This window comes from Cucurbita pepo, chromosome 10, assembly GCF_057944985.1.
Source record: "Cucurbita pepo subsp. pepo isolate OVF chromosome 10, ASM5794498v1, whole genome shotgun sequence".
NCBI lineage: Eukaryota > Viridiplantae > Streptophyta > Magnoliopsida > Cucurbitales > Cucurbitaceae > Cucurbita > Cucurbita pepo.
In genome coordinates, this window is record NC_141807.1 from 46,801 (window position 1) to 64,320 (window position 17,520).

Consider the following 17,520-nt stretch of genomic DNA (forward strand, 5'->3'; position numbering starts at 1 on the left):
AGAAACTAAGAGTTGCACATCGGTACGCGGGAGAAAGAAACAAAACATGTATCCATCTATGAGGACAAAGGCGTTCGCAAAAGTAGGTTTTGTTTATTTTTTTCATTTTTGTCTGAAATTCTAATGTTTTTGCTTCATGTATCCATATATATAAAATATATGATATAGTATGATATGATATGAAATGTTATGATGGCAGATGAAAGGTGAACAAAATGAATGTAAAATATTACCACGCGACCTAAATATAGTATGGGGCTCTGATGAGAATCAGTGGGAGATTAAGCACGGAGAAAAAGGAGAAAAAGGGTAAGCAGCAATATTAATTAGAATTAGAATGAATATTAGATTATTTGGGTAGAGAGAATGAAATGAACGTGTGAAAGTGGAATGAATTAATTGAATGGTTGTGGTAGACAGATATGCATTAGCAAAGAAAGTGATGTGGTTAGAAGTAAAAGCGACATACAGGGGAGCAAAAGCAGGGAGAAAATATAAGGTTGGGTTCAATATCAGCTTAGATCCTGATGCGAAAGGATGGGAGGGCAGTCCAGTGTTCATGATGACTACGGTTGGATTCTCAGATGACTACACTTGGAAGAAGCTGTTTCTCGAACATAAGGACAACCTTTCCATGGATGACGAGATCGAAATTCCAGTCTCAGCCAGAGACACCACCCTGCAGTTTGGTCTTTATGAAATCTGGAATGGCAAATGGAAGAATGGCTTGCGCATTCATCATGCTTTTGTTACCCAACTTTGATCCACCTCCCTCCCATCACATCTTTCTCTGTGTGGCCCATCTTTTCTTTTTCTCCACTCTCTCACCACTACACTTATGTATTACAATCTCAATAATCCACGCAATCTCATTTAAACTCCAGCATTGGTTATGTTCTTCTATTACGCGTTCCATAATCCTCCTTCCTTCATGTAATCTTAATTTATCTCAAATGCTCTAATTTCATCCCTACCACCTGCGTGCCAACCATGAAAAAATTTGCATTTCAATCACATGTCAACTGAAAACGCATAAATTATTCAACCGACTCAACACTTTTTTCCTTTTGCTATTCTTTCTGTGGAACCGTTTCTTCTGTAACTGACCTTTTGTTTTCCTCTCTCCTAGCCTGCCCACACTCTTTTCAAGTCATCTTGAAAGGTAAGCTTCTAGAACTCGAAACCTTCCAAAATTTTGTTTCATTGTTGTTTGCATAGAAATGGAGATGATGCCGAAGAGGAGGAGATCTACCGTATTATATACTACGGAAAACTAAGAATGCGTGTAGCTAATTATTTGTTAATATTATTCTGTAAGCGCGAAAATATTTATGTATATCGATGCCTTGTAACTAATTAAAAGTATATTGATGTACTTTTGAATTGTTCTCATTCAACATCCATCCTCTTTTGAAGATTAAATTTGAAGGATTTATTTCTATAGAAGTTGGTTGAAGATAGAGTAAATGATGAGAAACATTGCATGAACATACCATGAAGTGGGTTTATCGAGAGCTTTCCTCCTGCTTATTGTGTATGTCCAATTGAATTCATCAAAAACACAGAACATGAAGGAACAGAAACACAAACCACAGACTGACCGAAGATTACCAATGAGCTTGATCAGAGGCTGAAGTGATTCAAATGGCAGTGTCTTTACTAAATAATTAAGACAATAAAGGAAAACCATCATAAGCGAACTTAAAGAACGTTATGAAGAAGATCGACTTATCTGAAATGTTTTCTGGACTGAGTGGGGAGCAAACGCAATATCCTTAGTGTTGTTGGTGATTTAGTGATTGAAGCTGCAAGATGACCTGATGGAAGAAACCAACCTTTAAGGCGGCCACCGAATCATCATCGCTAACAAAATATTTTACCCTTCCCCAGATCATACTGGCAGCTTCAACCTCTCAACCCAACACATGTTGAAAGACCAGCACAGACAGAGAGAGAGCTAAACGAATTATTACAGATCCAAAGTTAACAAAGCTTAGATTTGAAGACAAAGGAAAGACAAACAGGGCTATATGAGCATGAACTCTCGAGTCATATTGAGTCAACTATCCCCTCAACAGGCATTTGGCACAGAGGTTAGAGAGAAGTTTATATAATGCGGCTTTCTGTTGGGGTTTACAGCTATTTTCAGCTGACCCATAAGCGTTCTGTCCAATCCCATTATCATCATAATGTTTAATTGCTGATATAAAAATACAATATTAAGTAGATGTTTGGCCATAGCTGCAATTATGTGGTGGTGATCCATGTGAATGCACAACCAAGTAATGCAGAAGAACAATAGATATCGATGAAATGTTCCACTTAAAAAAAAGGCCAGCCGGGTAGGATCAGGTTGGTGCGTGTTTGGAAACTGTTGTCCATCGCTACGATCTATCTGGTTTAGCCTTCGAGATTAAGAGAAGGTTTTTCTGTCTTAACAATTCTATGTCGACTTTTGGTTAAAAAACGAAAAGGACAGCAAATAATAGACAACAGACAACTTTTTCTTTCTTTTTTTTTTCTTTTTTTTTTTTTTTAAAGAAAATGAAGATGATCAACGATTAGGCTTTGATTACTACTGCCTACTCACATGCTTTTGTTACGTAATGAAAATAGGAGAGTTGAGTAGGCTTTCATTTGATTAAGGTTGGTATGAATCCGTAGCTGGTGGGGATGCAAATGCCATTTCATTTCTAATCTATTTTTGGAGTGAATAATTATGCATAATTACTGCGCTTTTTTGTTCTATAGGTAGGAGAAACAAATATAATACACTCCATGTTTCATCATCTCTGCATGTTTCTCTTCTCCATACATAATGGTCATCCAATACAACTTTCATATCAAATTTTCAAATATCAGTTCAGCATTATATTGTGAACTACCAGCTCCCACTAACGTGATCACATCAACATGATAGCAGCTAACTTAATCGTGCTTTAGCTGTAACCACATGATGTTTCTACCTCTAATGAACATGCATTTGAAATCAACATCAACAAACCACACCACATATGAAAGAACCAATACGGTAATAAAGGATGGCTTTAAACAAACAATTCAGAAGACGAAGCAACATTAACCTGGCCGAAAAGGGGGGCTCTTTTATTGGGTTCCAAATATATTGTAACATTTTCATTTTTAGCTTCTGATAACTTTATCTCTCTCTCTCTCTCTCTCTCTCTATATATATATATATATATATGTTTTTTTTTTTTTTTTACTTTTTTTTCCTTCCCGAAAGTAGTTATGGAACAAGGTCTTCACCAGTCTCTAGTTGGTTCAGGAAAATAGAAAATTAGATGCTGAAGACCGGCATAGATACCTTTCACCCATAATATGTTGTATGAACTGAAAACTAACCTCAAGTCTTTCACTGCACAGGACATTTAAAAGAATGCCACTCCCACCTTGAGGCTTCAACCTTTGTAATGTGGCAGTCCCAATTTATAGATCTAAATAGGCGGCAAAATGATCTGAACCCAGTAACGGAGATATAACCATTTAAAACTTATTTCAGTTTTCAGTACCAAATTGAATCTATCTTCTTATTCCGCACTCATGGTGATGACTCTTTGATACTTGAAAGAGAATCCAAGTGCTTCCTTCTCTTTGCTTCTGGCTCACCCAACCGCAGCGAAACTGATACCTCACCGTCATAGCCATTCCTCAGGGTGGACAGATTTTTCAACTCTTGCCTTTCTTCGTTCTTCTGATGCAGTGGAGAGCTGCTGGCTAACCTTGGTATAAATTGGAGTTCAACGCTCGGAGTCATCTCAAACCCATTTTCTATCTGCAATGCAGCATGCTTAAAAGGTGAGATCAGCCCCTGGGAGGATTCACCTTCAGGGGAAATTCGCTGGACACTTAAACCGAGTGGCTCAGAGTTCTCCTTAAGTCTGTATGTTAACGGCATCCGATCAAAACAAGACTCTGCAACAGTAGAATCAATCCCTCCAACTGAATTATTCCTTTGTTCATGCACTGCAGCTTAATTAGTCATAAAATGAGGTGAAAAAACCCAAGTCAGAAAGACATGATTGATATAAACTCTTTGCCAGCGCCAAAAAGTTAAGACAGAACTTCTCTTTCAAAAACTTCATTGCCTCTAATTATTGATGGGTGCATAGGAAAGGTTCCTGGGCTATGACACAGTTAAACTTCGTTACCTCACTTCTAAATGAGCAATCAATTTCTATCTACACAACTATTCTAATAATATCCTAGTATGAACATAAGATGCTAGCATATTAGAGAAATTTTTTTGAAAGACACAGATCAATCAAGAAAATGCAGAACCAGATAACCAGGGCTTTGGCAAAAGTAAAAACTAGAAAATCAGAACCCCCAAATGAAAGTTTCCTCCATTCATTTGGAACCCATAAGAAAATTATGACTTCCAATGCACAAGGTTTATACACAATGACTTTTAACTTATAAACAAACAGCTCTTGGAGATTCATCCATGGGATTAGCATTAGGGTAGGGCAGTTAACCCCCGTCCCTTGCTCGATTTCCACAAGAATCCCCTAAGAAAATTATGACTTCCAATACCCAAGGTTTATACACAATGACTTCTAACTTATAAACAAACAGCTCTTAGAGATTCATACATGGGATTAGCATTAGGGTAGGGCTGAACAAGGAGTTAACCCCCGTCCCTTGCTCAATTTCCACAAGAATCCCCTACAACTTGTTGGGTTTCCCATGGAAAAAGTGCCCCTCTCTTATTTTTATTTTTAATATACAGAAAACACGGTACTACATGTCAAAAACAGAGAGAATTGATCTTTTGTTATATATTAGTTTTTCATAGTAATGTTATGAAAATATTTAATAATTTGTATCGACAAATATGTGAACAAAGTTCAATACATACAAAATAATAAATAAATAAAAAGGCTTATACTTTTCCATATTCAGTGTTAGTCAGAGCCCAAAATCATGATTTAGTTTAAGAGAGATGCACCCATTTAATGGGTTTTCTTGGATTCTTTTCAAATAAGGAGCCTTTAGTATCCAAACCAAACTTTTACTCTTCAACATCCCTTGTTAATGACATCTAAGGGTTTTATTAACTCAACAAATGGGGTCATCACAAAGTCAGATTTTCGGACGGAGATGAGGAATCAGATAAGGATTCTGTGATAACCCTCGGTAGTGATGATTTAGAGTTCAATTTTCCAATTGTTAAAGGGCATGACAAGGTATCTTTTCTCCCCCTCTCATCAAACAAAAGGAAAAATTGTCTTCCTAACTAAAGGAAGGTGACAGTGAAATATATGAGATCATTTCTAGCGGTTGGGTTTTCACCCATTGGTTTTGTTTTTTTCTCCTTGGAGGCATTTGTCTTTGGCTGGGCTGAAGTGGTTGTCATTGTTTGTTTTGCTCGTCAGTTTTTAGTTATTGGGTGAAGTTGCTGCTTCTTGTGGTTTTATTGAGAGTTTAGTTTTGCGTTGATATGGCTTTTGGTTGGTTGTTTTCTTCATTGGCCTTGTGGTGTTCGTGCTTTTCTCCTGGGCAGTTGCTGCTTTTTCTTCCTTTTTTCTGGCGTGATGTTTCAAGCTGGTTTTGGAGGTTTCTGTTTGAAGCTTCAGTGGGTTGAGGAGTTCCCATTAACGTTTCAGCTTTTGTTTGAAAGCTCTCAAAGAGTTTTTGGTACATTTACCGTTTTTAGTTGGCTGTTCTTTAATTTCTTTACTTTGTTTGGTTTGTTTGGTCTCTTTTCAGGTTCTTGTGAGCTGTTTCTTTTTGTTTATTCCTCGGGAATTATGCTTTCCCTTTCTTCCCCTTTAGGAGTTTGAATCTTTTTACTTTTTTTCTTCCTTTTCATGTATCAATGAAAAGTTTGTCAATTGTTAAACAACAAACAAACAAGCAAACAAATAAATAAAAGAGTTTATACCTTACTATACTAGTTCCATTTGAGAAGTCCCCAACCAAATGGAGTTTTCTACCATCCACATTACAAATTGGCACGTCTACAGCAAAAACATGCATGCATATTGCTTTCCCTCCCTCAGCTAGACATCAGACTAGAAGATATGTATCTTCGATAAAACTTCAAAAACCTTAATATATATATATATATATATATATATATATATATATATATATATATATATATAGATATGTGTGTGTGTGTGTGTGTGACTTGGATAAAACTTCCTAAATTATTTTCATGATAATTTGATAAAACACCAAAACTTCATTACTATTATCACAGTCCACAGATAACATGCAACTTGGTAGGTTGTCAAAAAACGTGGTCAAATTTAAAAAATAACCACAAATCTAAAATCGTTCTACTGATTGGTTAAGATAACCAAACCTTGTAAACCATCATTTGTAGTAATAAGATCGAGCTCAAGAAGATCAAGAAGGCGTCCAAGATCAACTCCACTGGTCCAATTCTCTGGTGGCTGACCAACTTTTAATTTCAGTCGACCTCGATTAGCTGTTCCTCCCCAGATAATCCCGACAGGACGTGGCTTTTCCTCATCCAGACCAGTTAAAAGAATAAGGCTTCCACTGTCACCTTCAAGGTCAAACGTCTGTTGGTCATCTCCAACAACAAGAAAGTCAGTGAAGAAACAAATCCCTTTTACATCGTTATACTCAAGGGCATATGCCATTATAGTCCCTCTGGTCAAGCCAGAACTTCTTCCAACCTTGATCACCTTTCGTCCAATAAGACTGTTGATTGGAGATTGCAGGTCTATTTTGTTGACATCACCAATCTCACCAACACCTTTTACAAATGTAATGACATTATTCATGTTGAAATCTTCAGCAAATGGAATGAACGCGCCATCAGCTCGCACAAATGTTTCTGCAGAAAGCACCAAATTGTGATGGGTATGCACAGAATTCATAATACAAGATACGTACCAGTAAAGCAGTTTTGTATTAAGATTCAAGTGGACACTCAACCTACGAAGCAGCCAAAATATCCCAATTAATTAATGATAGTCTTCAATTGCCATAAAATCAACAAACCACACGCTCATAGATTCTAAATGAAGAGAAGAACATGACTTAGTGGTGATGAAGCTATTGGCTAAGTGATCTGCCATCATATATAAGCAAGCAATCGGTATCATTTCACACCAGAAAAAAATGGAGAAAGGAAACACTGTGGACTGCAAAAGTTATAAAAAGCGGTTTAAAAAAAGTCCCACAAGGAGCGGCATAATTAAATCAAAAGGGGTAATAATTTTGATTATGAGATCAAACTCAACCTATGTTGATAAGAGAAAACGGAAGGAAAAGAGAGAGATAAAGATTGCTATACAACTCACAATATCCCTATAAGATACAAAAGTTTTGAGTTTCAGCGACGATGGAGCAGGAATCTAAGCCACTACACTAGAAAAGATAGAAAAGCAAAATTTCATGACTCCCAAGGTGTATGTCAGAATACACTATTTTTATCACCTGGATTTGTTCCAGCAAAGATGCCATACCAGACATCATCAGTGATAAACGATGTTGCTCTCTCCACAGCACCCAGATATACACCAGGTCCAAGGCTGGGAGGCAAAGGATGAAACATTTTCTGACTAGGGTAGTCTAAATCAACTGCAACATGCCGGTTCGTAAGGAAACCAACTTGCTGGGTTCCCGTCCGGCTTTTGACAATTGCACCCAAAGTCCCGTAAGTTTCTTGGCTAGCAACCTACAAAGCAAGAAATCACAAGCTAAAAAATATAAATAAGAAAAGCACTTGAACATAGCTATAATGATAAATTCAAGCAAAACGTAATCAATATCTACTATAATGAAAAGGAAATGGCTTCTAAAATATGGCAGGTCTACTACAGTCCACCTACCACTATGGTTCATTCATGTGTCCTATGGTTTGGGGAGTATAGCACAGCATACTTCAACACAACAAGCAATGCCAGAAACTTTCTCCGGGAAATTTTGGTAGATTTAACCAGAATAAAATGAAGGCCTTGAAGTAAACACATGAATATTGAAAATATTGGGAGAACTTTTTTACATAGCCTAATGTATCCTCGAGGAAGTTTTTCCTTTGAAAAGAAACGAGCATTTGCCTTAAATTCACAGAAATCATCTGTCACTGATCAGTTGCTGAACTCATTGCACAAGAAGTCACTAACAAAAGGCATTTCGATGATTAGAGGAAAATTAGCTTTCAGAATCCTGAATAAGTCAAAGGTCTTTCAGAAATGGTTTCAAAGCGCACAATTATTTGACCATTTTATCTCAAAGTTGCCACTATCAACATCTAAATCTAAGTAAAACGTTTTAGGATGAAGAGATGAGAAAGGAGAACGTTTTGGGATGAAGAGATGAGAAAGGAGACAAATGGTTAATCACCTTCATTAGTGGTGCACATGATTCAATATAGGCTAAATGTCATAGAGTGACTAACAAAATAATGTCGCCATACATCCTTTTTTATATCAACTTTGAAAAAAATCTTAAAAAACGAAACTGTTATTCATAAAGAAAAAATTGCAGATTGCTACAACAGTGCTATTTCAACAGTCAAGATCGCCTTTATCCTCATGCCATTGGAGAGTTATATCCATCTACTCTGCCATACAAGACCTTTAATATCTGAATATTATGTGAACTATGTTTAAAGGAAACCGATACCCTTGGTAACTTTTCAAATCACAGTAACATTAGATACAGTGGCTAATTTTTTCTGAACTATTCTGATAGTGATAGAGTGAGATTATTTACGAACTGTTGGAGCTAGTGTTCGGGTTTTCTGTAAAAGTGTTCTTCAAGGTGGCACACATGAAATCTTCACGAATTAAATGTCTGCATAAAGTTGATGGAAAATGTTGCACACACTATCCTTGGAGGATATTTCTTCATAATTTGACTAATGGAGTAATTCTCCAAATTTAATAGCTTTCGAAACCATTCACCTTTCTTTACAATTTATGAATTTCTAACGACAAGTCAAATCTGTTTTCCCATTTTAATAAAGACTTGGCTAACATCAGGAACATCAACAAGCTTTTGTTATAATAAGTATTCGAGATATACAAGACATTGTCAGAGTAGTTCCATTTGCATGTAGGGTAGGCTCCATTTATTTCATAGAAATATGGTTCTAGAGTAGCAGCCTAAAATATAGCTTAGAATGAGATGTCAATCATTTGACTCCTTGCCCAGTTTACCCATTCACCACCTTCAAGTGTATTATCTTATTTCGGAATACCAATAAGATTCAAATTGAAAATGTCAAGTTATGTGGGTACATAAACTATTGGGGGCTGTTTGGAATGAGGAATAGGGTGGGAATAGATCAGGGTAACACGTCCCCTTGTTTGGAACAAGGTCTGTGAAACTGAAAATAACATTTTCCTAATCTTTATGTATACCCATGAATGAGGGGATTTCATACCTTTCCAAAAGAGAGAGTCTTCTTGATGCCCCCCCCCCCCCCCCCCCCTCCCTCCTCTATTTAACACTTTATCTCTCCTCTTTTTAATACATTACTTTATTTGTTGATGTATCACTTATTTTATTTTACAAAATTAAAATAAGTTGCATTAAAAAAAATTGATAACTTAATTATACGATTGAAATAGCTTAATTTATTAAAATTTATACTTAATTTTTATATAAGGTGACGTAATAAGTGGATGCACTATTTTAATAAAAAAAAATTGATGCAATCAATTAGGAAAATATAGATTCATAAATTAATAATATATTTAATCAATTAATTGCCATTATTATTAATTTATTAGATTTTTTAAAAAAAGTTATACAGATTCATTTTTAATCGTTATAATTAATTATTTACTGGTTATTATATTATTAATTAACTATTAGATATTATTTTCTATAAAAAAAAAATTATAATAAACCTGAACATTATTTATCCTTGTGAAAATTTGACAGCATTCCCATATAGAACCAATAATTTCCCAAGCTACCTTCTTTTCAAGGCCTTATTCTCAAGCATAGGTTACCTATCAGTATCCAAAAAAACCTTAAACCATATGGTCTCTAAAAGATTTATTTCATGTTCTCAACTAGTTTAAAGTATTTTAACTTTTTTCTGAGAGTTCTAAAAAAATTTAAAATCTTCATTGTCAATCTGTATGAAATCAGAAAGCACTAAGGATCGATAAATCAGAATTTAGAGGTTTTGATGCAATAAATTCCTTTATTTGAAATCTTTTTGGTGGAGAAATTTATATTTTCCTATGAAAAAAGAAAGAAAGGAAGAAAGGAAAAGTATGACATTAACCTTCAAACTCAAAAAGAGATCGAGTAGAGAAAGACTTGGTTGAAAAACCAGACTTTGAAGAAATGAGACATCCAGAATTTCTTTATTAAAAAAATTCCTATCCTCTCTCTAACAACCTTATCCAGTAATAAGAAAATAAGATGCAAAATACTGTTCTCCACAAACCTGATAGGACAACCGACCTTGACAATAGCATGATAATGTCCATTTTGAGCATAAGCTCTTATAGCTTTGTTTTTTGGTTCCCAAAAGGCCTCATACCAATAGAGATAATGTCCCTTACATATATACCCATGATCTTCCCCTTAATTAGCCAACGTCGAACTCCAACAATCCTCAACAAAACCAACTATGATAACCATTTTCCTAGGGTTAAAAAACATGTCTACAAGAATTTTGCTTTTCTGAAAAAGGAAAAAAGGTACCTGGGAACCAGAACCAATTGTTGGATCGCTTCCCCTCAGGCCATCAACAAGCTCTGTGTATACTTCTTCTTTAGGAGTAGCTGCCGGAGCACCATAATAGGAGAACTCCACAACGTCAACATCGCACCATATACCTCCAGGTCCCTGACCCCAATTATCATTTTTGGGAAAAATAAACAAGGAAAAGAATGAAAGAAGCAACCAAATATTGGAAAGATATTCAAGCCCAATAAATTTATGGACCTCACAAGAAATATAGACATCAGTAATCATTCTATGATTTCTCAGCACTAAAAATGATTTTCCATAGGTAGACTAAAATAAAGACAATGAATAACCTCTAACAGAGGTAAAAATAAAAAACTTGATATGTTGAGTTTCCAACCTCAAGTGCAGCAGGTAGACATTGAACATCACTGAGCCACTGCCTGTGAACTTTGCGTGCAACAAAGACAATAATAGCAGGGATATCTGTCAGCATGCCCTTCTGGATTCGGAATCCTATTGCAGTTCCAAGGCTAAAACGACGCAAGATCTTGCTATGAAATGCCCTTATGGTCATTAGCTCAAGCAAAGTAGTAGCTCGCTGCCCAGTGGGCAGCCGGCCTAGAATTTCAGGAAGCACTCCTTTCTGAAGGTTCCCAAAATAGTTTGCTCTATCTTCTGCAGCGTCGTTTAAACGGCTGGAAGTGGGCCATGAAAAGTAAGCAGCATTGGTCTCAGACAGCTGACTACCCGGAGCAAAGCATTGACTAGGCGATGGACTTGATGAAGGCATATTAAGATGACTGCAGTAGTTCCTTTCTAAATCCAAGGCAGATTCCTCTGATTGTGTCGATACTGAATGATGAACACTTAAATCCAGTCTTGTCCTGTCCATCTTTCAGCTCTCCAATGACTAGGAGAGAAACGTTAAAGTCTGTTAGAAATGAAAATTCATTGTATCAAAGCCCTCTAAAGTTATTTAATAGTCTAAGAACTAAGCCATATGCAAATATCCGAACAAATTAAACCATCCAATTCAAGTAAATACGGTCAGGGAAAATGCACAACATTACAGAATTACATTTGAGAACTAAAAATCGTAACATATGGCAGGATTCGAATATGCCAAAAAGAAGAAAATATGAGAAGCCCAAAGTTACGGTCTTCACAATTCTTGCTTCTAATAAAACCGTCGTCTGTGAAGGGTGAGAAACGCAATTGTAATACGCGTGCGATCTTATCAATCAAGTGGAATATTGCTGAAACAGTTGAGGTGGGTGAGTTGTGAAGTCTCACAAACCTATTGCAATTTTCAAGCTTTCATGGCTTGAGGGGTTTCAAGTACAATTGGAGTGGAGTGGAAGATAACAAAAAAAAGGAAGAGTGGAAGTCGAAGAGAAGAATGGCAGTGGAGAATGTAAGTGAGCAAAATGCAGAGAAAAAGGAAAGACGCAAGAGAAACGCAGGGTCGAAAGAGTTAAAAGGGGAAAAAGAAAAGAGTAGGGAGAAGGCAAAACATGGGAGGCATCAATTCATATTAGGTAAAATGGGTATGGAAAAAGCCAAAAAAAGTAAGAATGAACTCACCGATGGGCAAAGGGGGAGCTGTGATGGCGGAAAGAGCGTTGACGGTTTTCATGCCCTAGCAGAGGTTTCCCAGGTTACCCACCATCCCTTGGGAGATGAGTATGCAGAATCAGTTTAAGTCACTAATTTGAGGAAGTAAAAGGTTGAAAAGGAAGACAAAAGCATGGGCGGACACCATGGTGGGAGGAGAGAGGAAAATATGAAACGGAAGAGAAGGGGGAGAGAGAAAGGAAGAATCTGTAGGGGTTCAGAAGAAGAAGGAGATTAAATTAGTTTGTATTATTGTATGGTTGGTTAAATTTGTGAAAAGAGATGGATGAGGAAATGGGGAGGGGGAAGAGGGAGATGATGGAAGATGATGGAAGATGATGGAAGATGAAGAGAGGAGGAAGAGATGGAAATGGAGGAAATAATTGGGTGGAGGAGGAATAGGGCCCATTTGTTTCTGCTCCCCAAAAGTAGCACACCCTTAAACCCCCCATATATTATTTTATTAAACCCAACCCATATATTATTTTTATTTTATTTCTCTTCCCTCCCCTCCCCTTCCCTCCCCTTCCCTTCCCATTTGCTTTCAATTTAGGTGAATTTTTCTACTTTGCTTTCAATTTAGGTGAATTTTTCTACTTTTTTTAATATTCACCTTTTTTATCTACACTCACTACCATCTTTCAATCATGAAATAATTATCATCTTAAAATTAATTGTTCACGCGTATTATATATTTATTTTTATCCCTTACATGTATATCAAATATGGGTTCAAAATAACTTTTTAACATCAACGGTTCACCAAGTTTGGATGTGATCTGTATTGGTTGCATAAGATGGATGGGAAAGTAAGGTGGAAAAAGTTTTTCCACAAAGCAATTATTAGATGGATGTGTGGTATATGTGGGGTTGGTCCACCACGACCATTTAACTCATTTTTCAAACCAATAAATATATATATTTCATTATATTCAAATCACCCAAAATAAACTAACATTATACTTCCCTTTTATGCATTTGCATTAACTTTTCTCCACTATAATATATTTATTATAATTTTTAATAAACTGTACGTTCCAATCTTTTCTGTTTTAAATATGATATAATATGTTTAAAATATTCCTCCACCCATTGTAATATACACCTCAAAATATAAAAAGGTTTCAATATTTGTTGTGTACCGAGTTTAAAATAGGCAAACTAAATCAAAGAAAATAAAAAACTGAACGAAGCAATCTTAATCCTAATTCTGGGTCAAACCATCTAAAGCTTTAGTTGAAGCAGGAAGTGTTAGATGAGATGGATGAAGTAACGCGGTTGATGATGGTGATGACAAAGTAACCTGGTTAGGACGACCTCTACAACCTCACCATTAACTTAAGCCCCATCTTCAAACTCTTTCAAACCCCACCCTCCATCTTTGTAGCCTCCGAGCCATTCAGCCTTGTATTCATGTGCGTGCTACACCTACATTCATAGCGTTTATGTCCACCTTACAACCCTGCATCTGAAACACTTCCCCGTCTTATCTAACTAACCTTTTGCCCTCCAACTTCACTCACTATCATATAGCTGTTCAATCAAGCAACAGGAAAAGCTGGAGCAAGGAGGGTTTAATTCTTGTAAGAAATTAACTTTGTAATTAGATTGGGTTCAATACTCATACCTCAAAAATTTATTATTGAAAACAGCAAAGCTTTCAAAAATCAGCAGCCAGTCGTGAAATTGGGACTCAACCACTTACAGATGCATGATTCCAAGCAGATTCACTGAGGTAAAATCCTTATGTAAATTAACATTACGCTGTTTTTTTTTTTTTTTTTTTTCTCTATAACAAGAGAAGCAGATAACTTAGCAAATCAGTTATTCTGAAGCCACTCTCTGGCAGCCATCAGGTCGGGAAGCACCACTGCCCCAGATTTCCTCCATTCCTCAGCATCTGATGTCTCAAATCTATCCAATAGCAGACCATGCATTCCCACGCTCTTCGCAGGGATATAATCTTTTCGCAAACTGTCTCCAATGTGGAGAGCTTCTTCTGGAGCTATATTTCCAGCCCTCTCGATCGCAATCTCGTAGATTCTAGGATCTGGTTTCTCCACACCCTCGAGACCGGAGAATACTCCGAAGTCCCATTCTGATCCCTGAACACTCACGAAGAACAATACCCGTCAGCAGAACTTGCTCGTGTATCAGGAAGAACACTCTTGAACAAAACAGAGTGCCACTTTTCATTGTGCTACAATAAACTCTAATATCAGAAGAAGGAAGGATTCTAAGATCTTTTGTTAAACCATGGGAACGAGTAATGGCCATTTGCATTCACATCTACGCTATCAAATCATTTGTCTTCTAAATGCAACTAGCAGTGAAATTGAAAATTAATACTTAAAAGTACTTTTCAAAGCACCTCATTAATGAAATTTTCAAGAGTGCTTAGATTTTCACTTAAAAGTACCTATTTTAAAAGTCGTCTCCACCTCATCACAAGACAAAAATCTAGATGTACAGTATACCCAAAAAAGAAAAGGGAACAAGGGCATAATGAGTTCACACATACCTGATTCAAGCCTAAGGCTGGAAGGATCACATCCTGGTACCGGTACTCTGCATTACTCACGATGCCAACCATAAGGCCTTGCTGACGCACCCATCTAAGAAATGGTTGGGAATCTTCGAACACCTTATAAGGAGCAGATGAACCAAAGGATGCATATATACGTCTAAACACCTTGTCAAATGTCTCCTCGTCATAATCATATCCAGCCTATTGGTAAAACAAGATTTTTCACGTCATAAAAATTTCGGAAATTCTTAGTCTGAAGGTTTTTTAAATTCTGAGCTAGCAGTTGTTGTATGTTTCCCCATTCCACATACAATTTAACAACAGGGTTTGACTCAGACTGGCTATGCCTTCAAAAGAGAATGTGGACAGAAAATTCTAACAAATGTGATTGCCATTAATCTAATACTGTTGACTATAGACTATGCAAAATCAACATTGATGAGTATATTTGTGAATCTACTCACTGCAAAATACCATGCCCGTATATCTAGACGGTTATATCTGTCTCTTACCCTGATAAAGGAATCTCTAACGCAAGTTTTCCACCAAACGATGTTAGGCATTTTTGCTGCATATCCAAAACATGGATAGTTTTTTGCCATCTCCTTATAAGCTAATTTAAAACCCTCATGCATACGTTTGTAATCGGGGCATGGTAGTCCCACTGATTTGGCTGCCATGCAATAGTAATCACCTAGCTCGCCTTTGTAAGCTATCAACGTGCCAGTAACATCTATGGTGATACAGCGCAACTTTGACAAGAGCGACATTTTAATGAAGAATGTTGCAGTTCCAAAGTGAATGATATCAACAATCGCAGCAAATGAAAATTTATCTGAAAGCACCCAACTAACGGACTTTCATCAAGCAGCCAACTACAGCATTAACCAATAAATCCTGCATTCAAGTACATGAATATCAAAACACAACAGCTGTTCAAGAAGATAAAAGCAGTGTGTTCTGTGGACAATTCAACTTCAGTATTCAAATACAAAAACAAATGTCTTTTCTGGCAATGCCGACCACCTTATTTTTCACTTCATGTAAAATTTAACATCAAGGATTCGATTGAAATAAATTGATACATTAAAAGAAAAATACGAAGGTTGAAAGAATAAGAACAAAGACGAAAAATCACCCACGAGACCTCATCGATATATATAGCCAAAAGTAAAATATCAATGCCCACACACTTAGCAGACCCAATAAAGAAAAAAATAAAAATAAATTAGGAAACCAGCCACTGCTAAGGAAATTCTGCAAAGAGTTTAGTTTTTAATGATCAAATAAAGATCCAAAAAAGATCAAAGAGCCAAGAAGATCTTCCATAATCAAATGCATTAATGCCTACCCGGTGGCCTTTAGCTTCGAGGAAATGTCAAGAAAGAAAGTGCAATAGCATTCACTTGCAAAAACAGAGGAAGGTTACACTTAATCAATGAACATGAACATCATGAATAAGGTTAGCTTCACCTCAGAGCGACAAACAGAGTCGATAACTAACAGTGGAGCATTCCATCATACTTCGAAAAAGCAACATTAAAAACGCACTAAAAAAATGTTCTTAGCTGAATTAGAGATCCTCACGACAACGATTCAAAAATGTGAAAAGCAAAGTTTGACTTTATTCAGAGAACCAAACAAGAAAACAACCACGATCAGATCACTGGAAATGATTTGTGAGCAGATCGATTAAGAGGTGACAGTGAAAATTTGCAAATACAAAGAGAAACAGAAAACTTCAATACAGTCTAGACTATGGAGAAAAGCTGAAGATCAAAACGTGAACATTCATAACAACAAAAGACAACAGAGAGTCGGAGATAGAGAAGAAAGAGAGGGAACAAAAGATTTCAATGAATGATGTGAAAACATACCCGAAAGCCAAAAGGGATTGAATGTTTTGAAATGAATGGTGTAAATCACAATGTCATCCGAAGCTGGAAGCTTGGGCAGGACGTTGGATGAAGCAACGATCAAGAAGGGAAGGCGAGAGAGAAATAGAGACGCACACGCGTATATATATGACGGGGGTTGGGGGATGAAAAGGTTGGATGGGAATAAAAGGGAGGGGGCTTAATTTTGCATACCTTTCGTCCAAAGTTTGACAAAACCAATGGCCGAACTCAGCATATACATTCTCTCCACTTCTGTTCGCCATTTCCGTTTCTTCCCCCTTCCTCTTCCGAATTTACCATCTTACCCATCTAACCTAACTATCAATTTATGAAATGTTGGTGTTTTTATTTGTTAAATTCAGTAATATTTACACATTCTTATCTTCAACTTTTACTTTATCCTGTGGTTTAAAACAATAATAAAAACAATTTAATTGAAACTTTTATTACAAATTAAATGTCATCGGAAAAACTTGGAGGGGGAGGCCGTGATTATTGCGTGATATAAATCGGGGACTCCTTTTCAGCAATAACCACAGAGTAGAACGGCGTAATGGCAATAAATTTAACGGAAATTGGAGGGCTTCAAAGGCAAAGTTCAAAACAAAACTGTGGACTCAGCCCACGGGTATTCAGTCTCCCTCTCTTTCCCTCTTTGGGCGAAGGTAATACAGCTCTGGTTTTGGGTTTTACTGCTTCCGCACTGGTTTTGGGTTTTACAGCTTCGGCTTTGGTTTTTAATTTCATCGTCTGTTCACAACAGCGAGAATCTTGGATAGATACTTTTTAGAAATAAAATAATACTCGATGAATAATTACACTA

The 17,520-nt window shown here is 36.6% G+C and overlaps 3 protein-coding genes across 7 annotated transcripts; 1 reads left to right on the top strand and 2 right to left on the bottom strand.

Annotated features, from left to right (window-relative positions):
• On the top strand, positions 1-883 carry LOC111804486 (protein PHLOEM PROTEIN 2-LIKE A9). The gene is made up of 3 exons (XM_023689309.2): positions 1-82; positions 200-309; positions 421-883. The coding sequence occupies exons 1-3, from the start codon at positions 47-49 to the stop codon at positions 761-763; spliced, it is 489 nt and encodes a 162-aa protein (XP_023545077.2). The 5' UTR covers positions 1-46; the 3' UTR covers positions 764-883.
• A 2,201-nt stretch (positions 884-3,084) lies between these two features.
• LOC111803536 (protein NARROW LEAF 1) lies at positions 3,085-12,678 on the bottom strand. Of its 3 annotated transcripts, none has more exons than XM_023687991.2 (6): positions 12,244-12,678; positions 11,057-11,569; positions 10,672-10,815; positions 7,438-7,678; positions 6,332-6,832; positions 3,085-3,984 (listed from the first exon to the last, which is right to left on the bottom strand). In XM_023687991.2, the coding sequence occupies exons 2-6, from the start codon at positions 11,549-11,551 to the stop codon at positions 3,560-3,562; spliced, it is 1,806 nt and encodes a 601-aa protein (XP_023543759.2). In that variant the 5' UTR covers positions 11,552-11,569; positions 12,244-12,678; the 3' UTR covers positions 3,085-3,559. The 3 variants fall into 3 exon arrangements, with proteins under 3 accessions (XP_023543759.2, XP_023543757.2, XP_023543756.2); XM_023687989.2 differs by having other exon boundaries at positions 3,085-3,990; positions 11,057-11,590; positions 12,244-12,675; XM_023687988.2 differs by having other exon boundaries at positions 3,085-3,990; positions 12,244-12,674.
• A 663-nt stretch (positions 12,679-13,341) lies between these two features.
• On the bottom strand, positions 13,342-17,028 carry LOC111804218 (Haloacid dehalogenase-like hydrolase (HAD) superfamily protein). 3 transcript variants are annotated; one of them, XR_015422629.1, is made up of 5 exons: positions 16,677-16,922; positions 15,312-15,696; positions 14,794-15,000; positions 13,900-14,377; positions 13,342-13,805 (listed from the first exon to the last, which is right to left on the bottom strand). XR_015422629.1 is itself a non-coding variant. In XM_023688947.2 (4 exons), the coding sequence occupies exons 2-4, from the start codon at positions 15,567-15,569 to the stop codon at positions 14,093-14,095; spliced, it is 750 nt and encodes a 249-aa protein (XP_023544715.2). In that variant the 5' UTR covers positions 15,570-15,696; positions 16,890-17,028; the 3' UTR covers positions 13,881-14,092. The 3 variants fall into 3 exon arrangements, 2 of the variants coding, with proteins under 2 accessions (XP_023544715.2, XP_023544714.2); XM_023688947.2 differs by lacking the exon at positions 13,342-13,805 and having other exon boundaries at positions 13,881-14,377; positions 16,890-17,028; XM_023688946.2 differs by lacking the exon at positions 13,342-13,805 and having other exon boundaries at positions 13,881-14,377.
• Between the last annotated feature and the right edge of the window lie 492 nt (positions 17,029-17,520).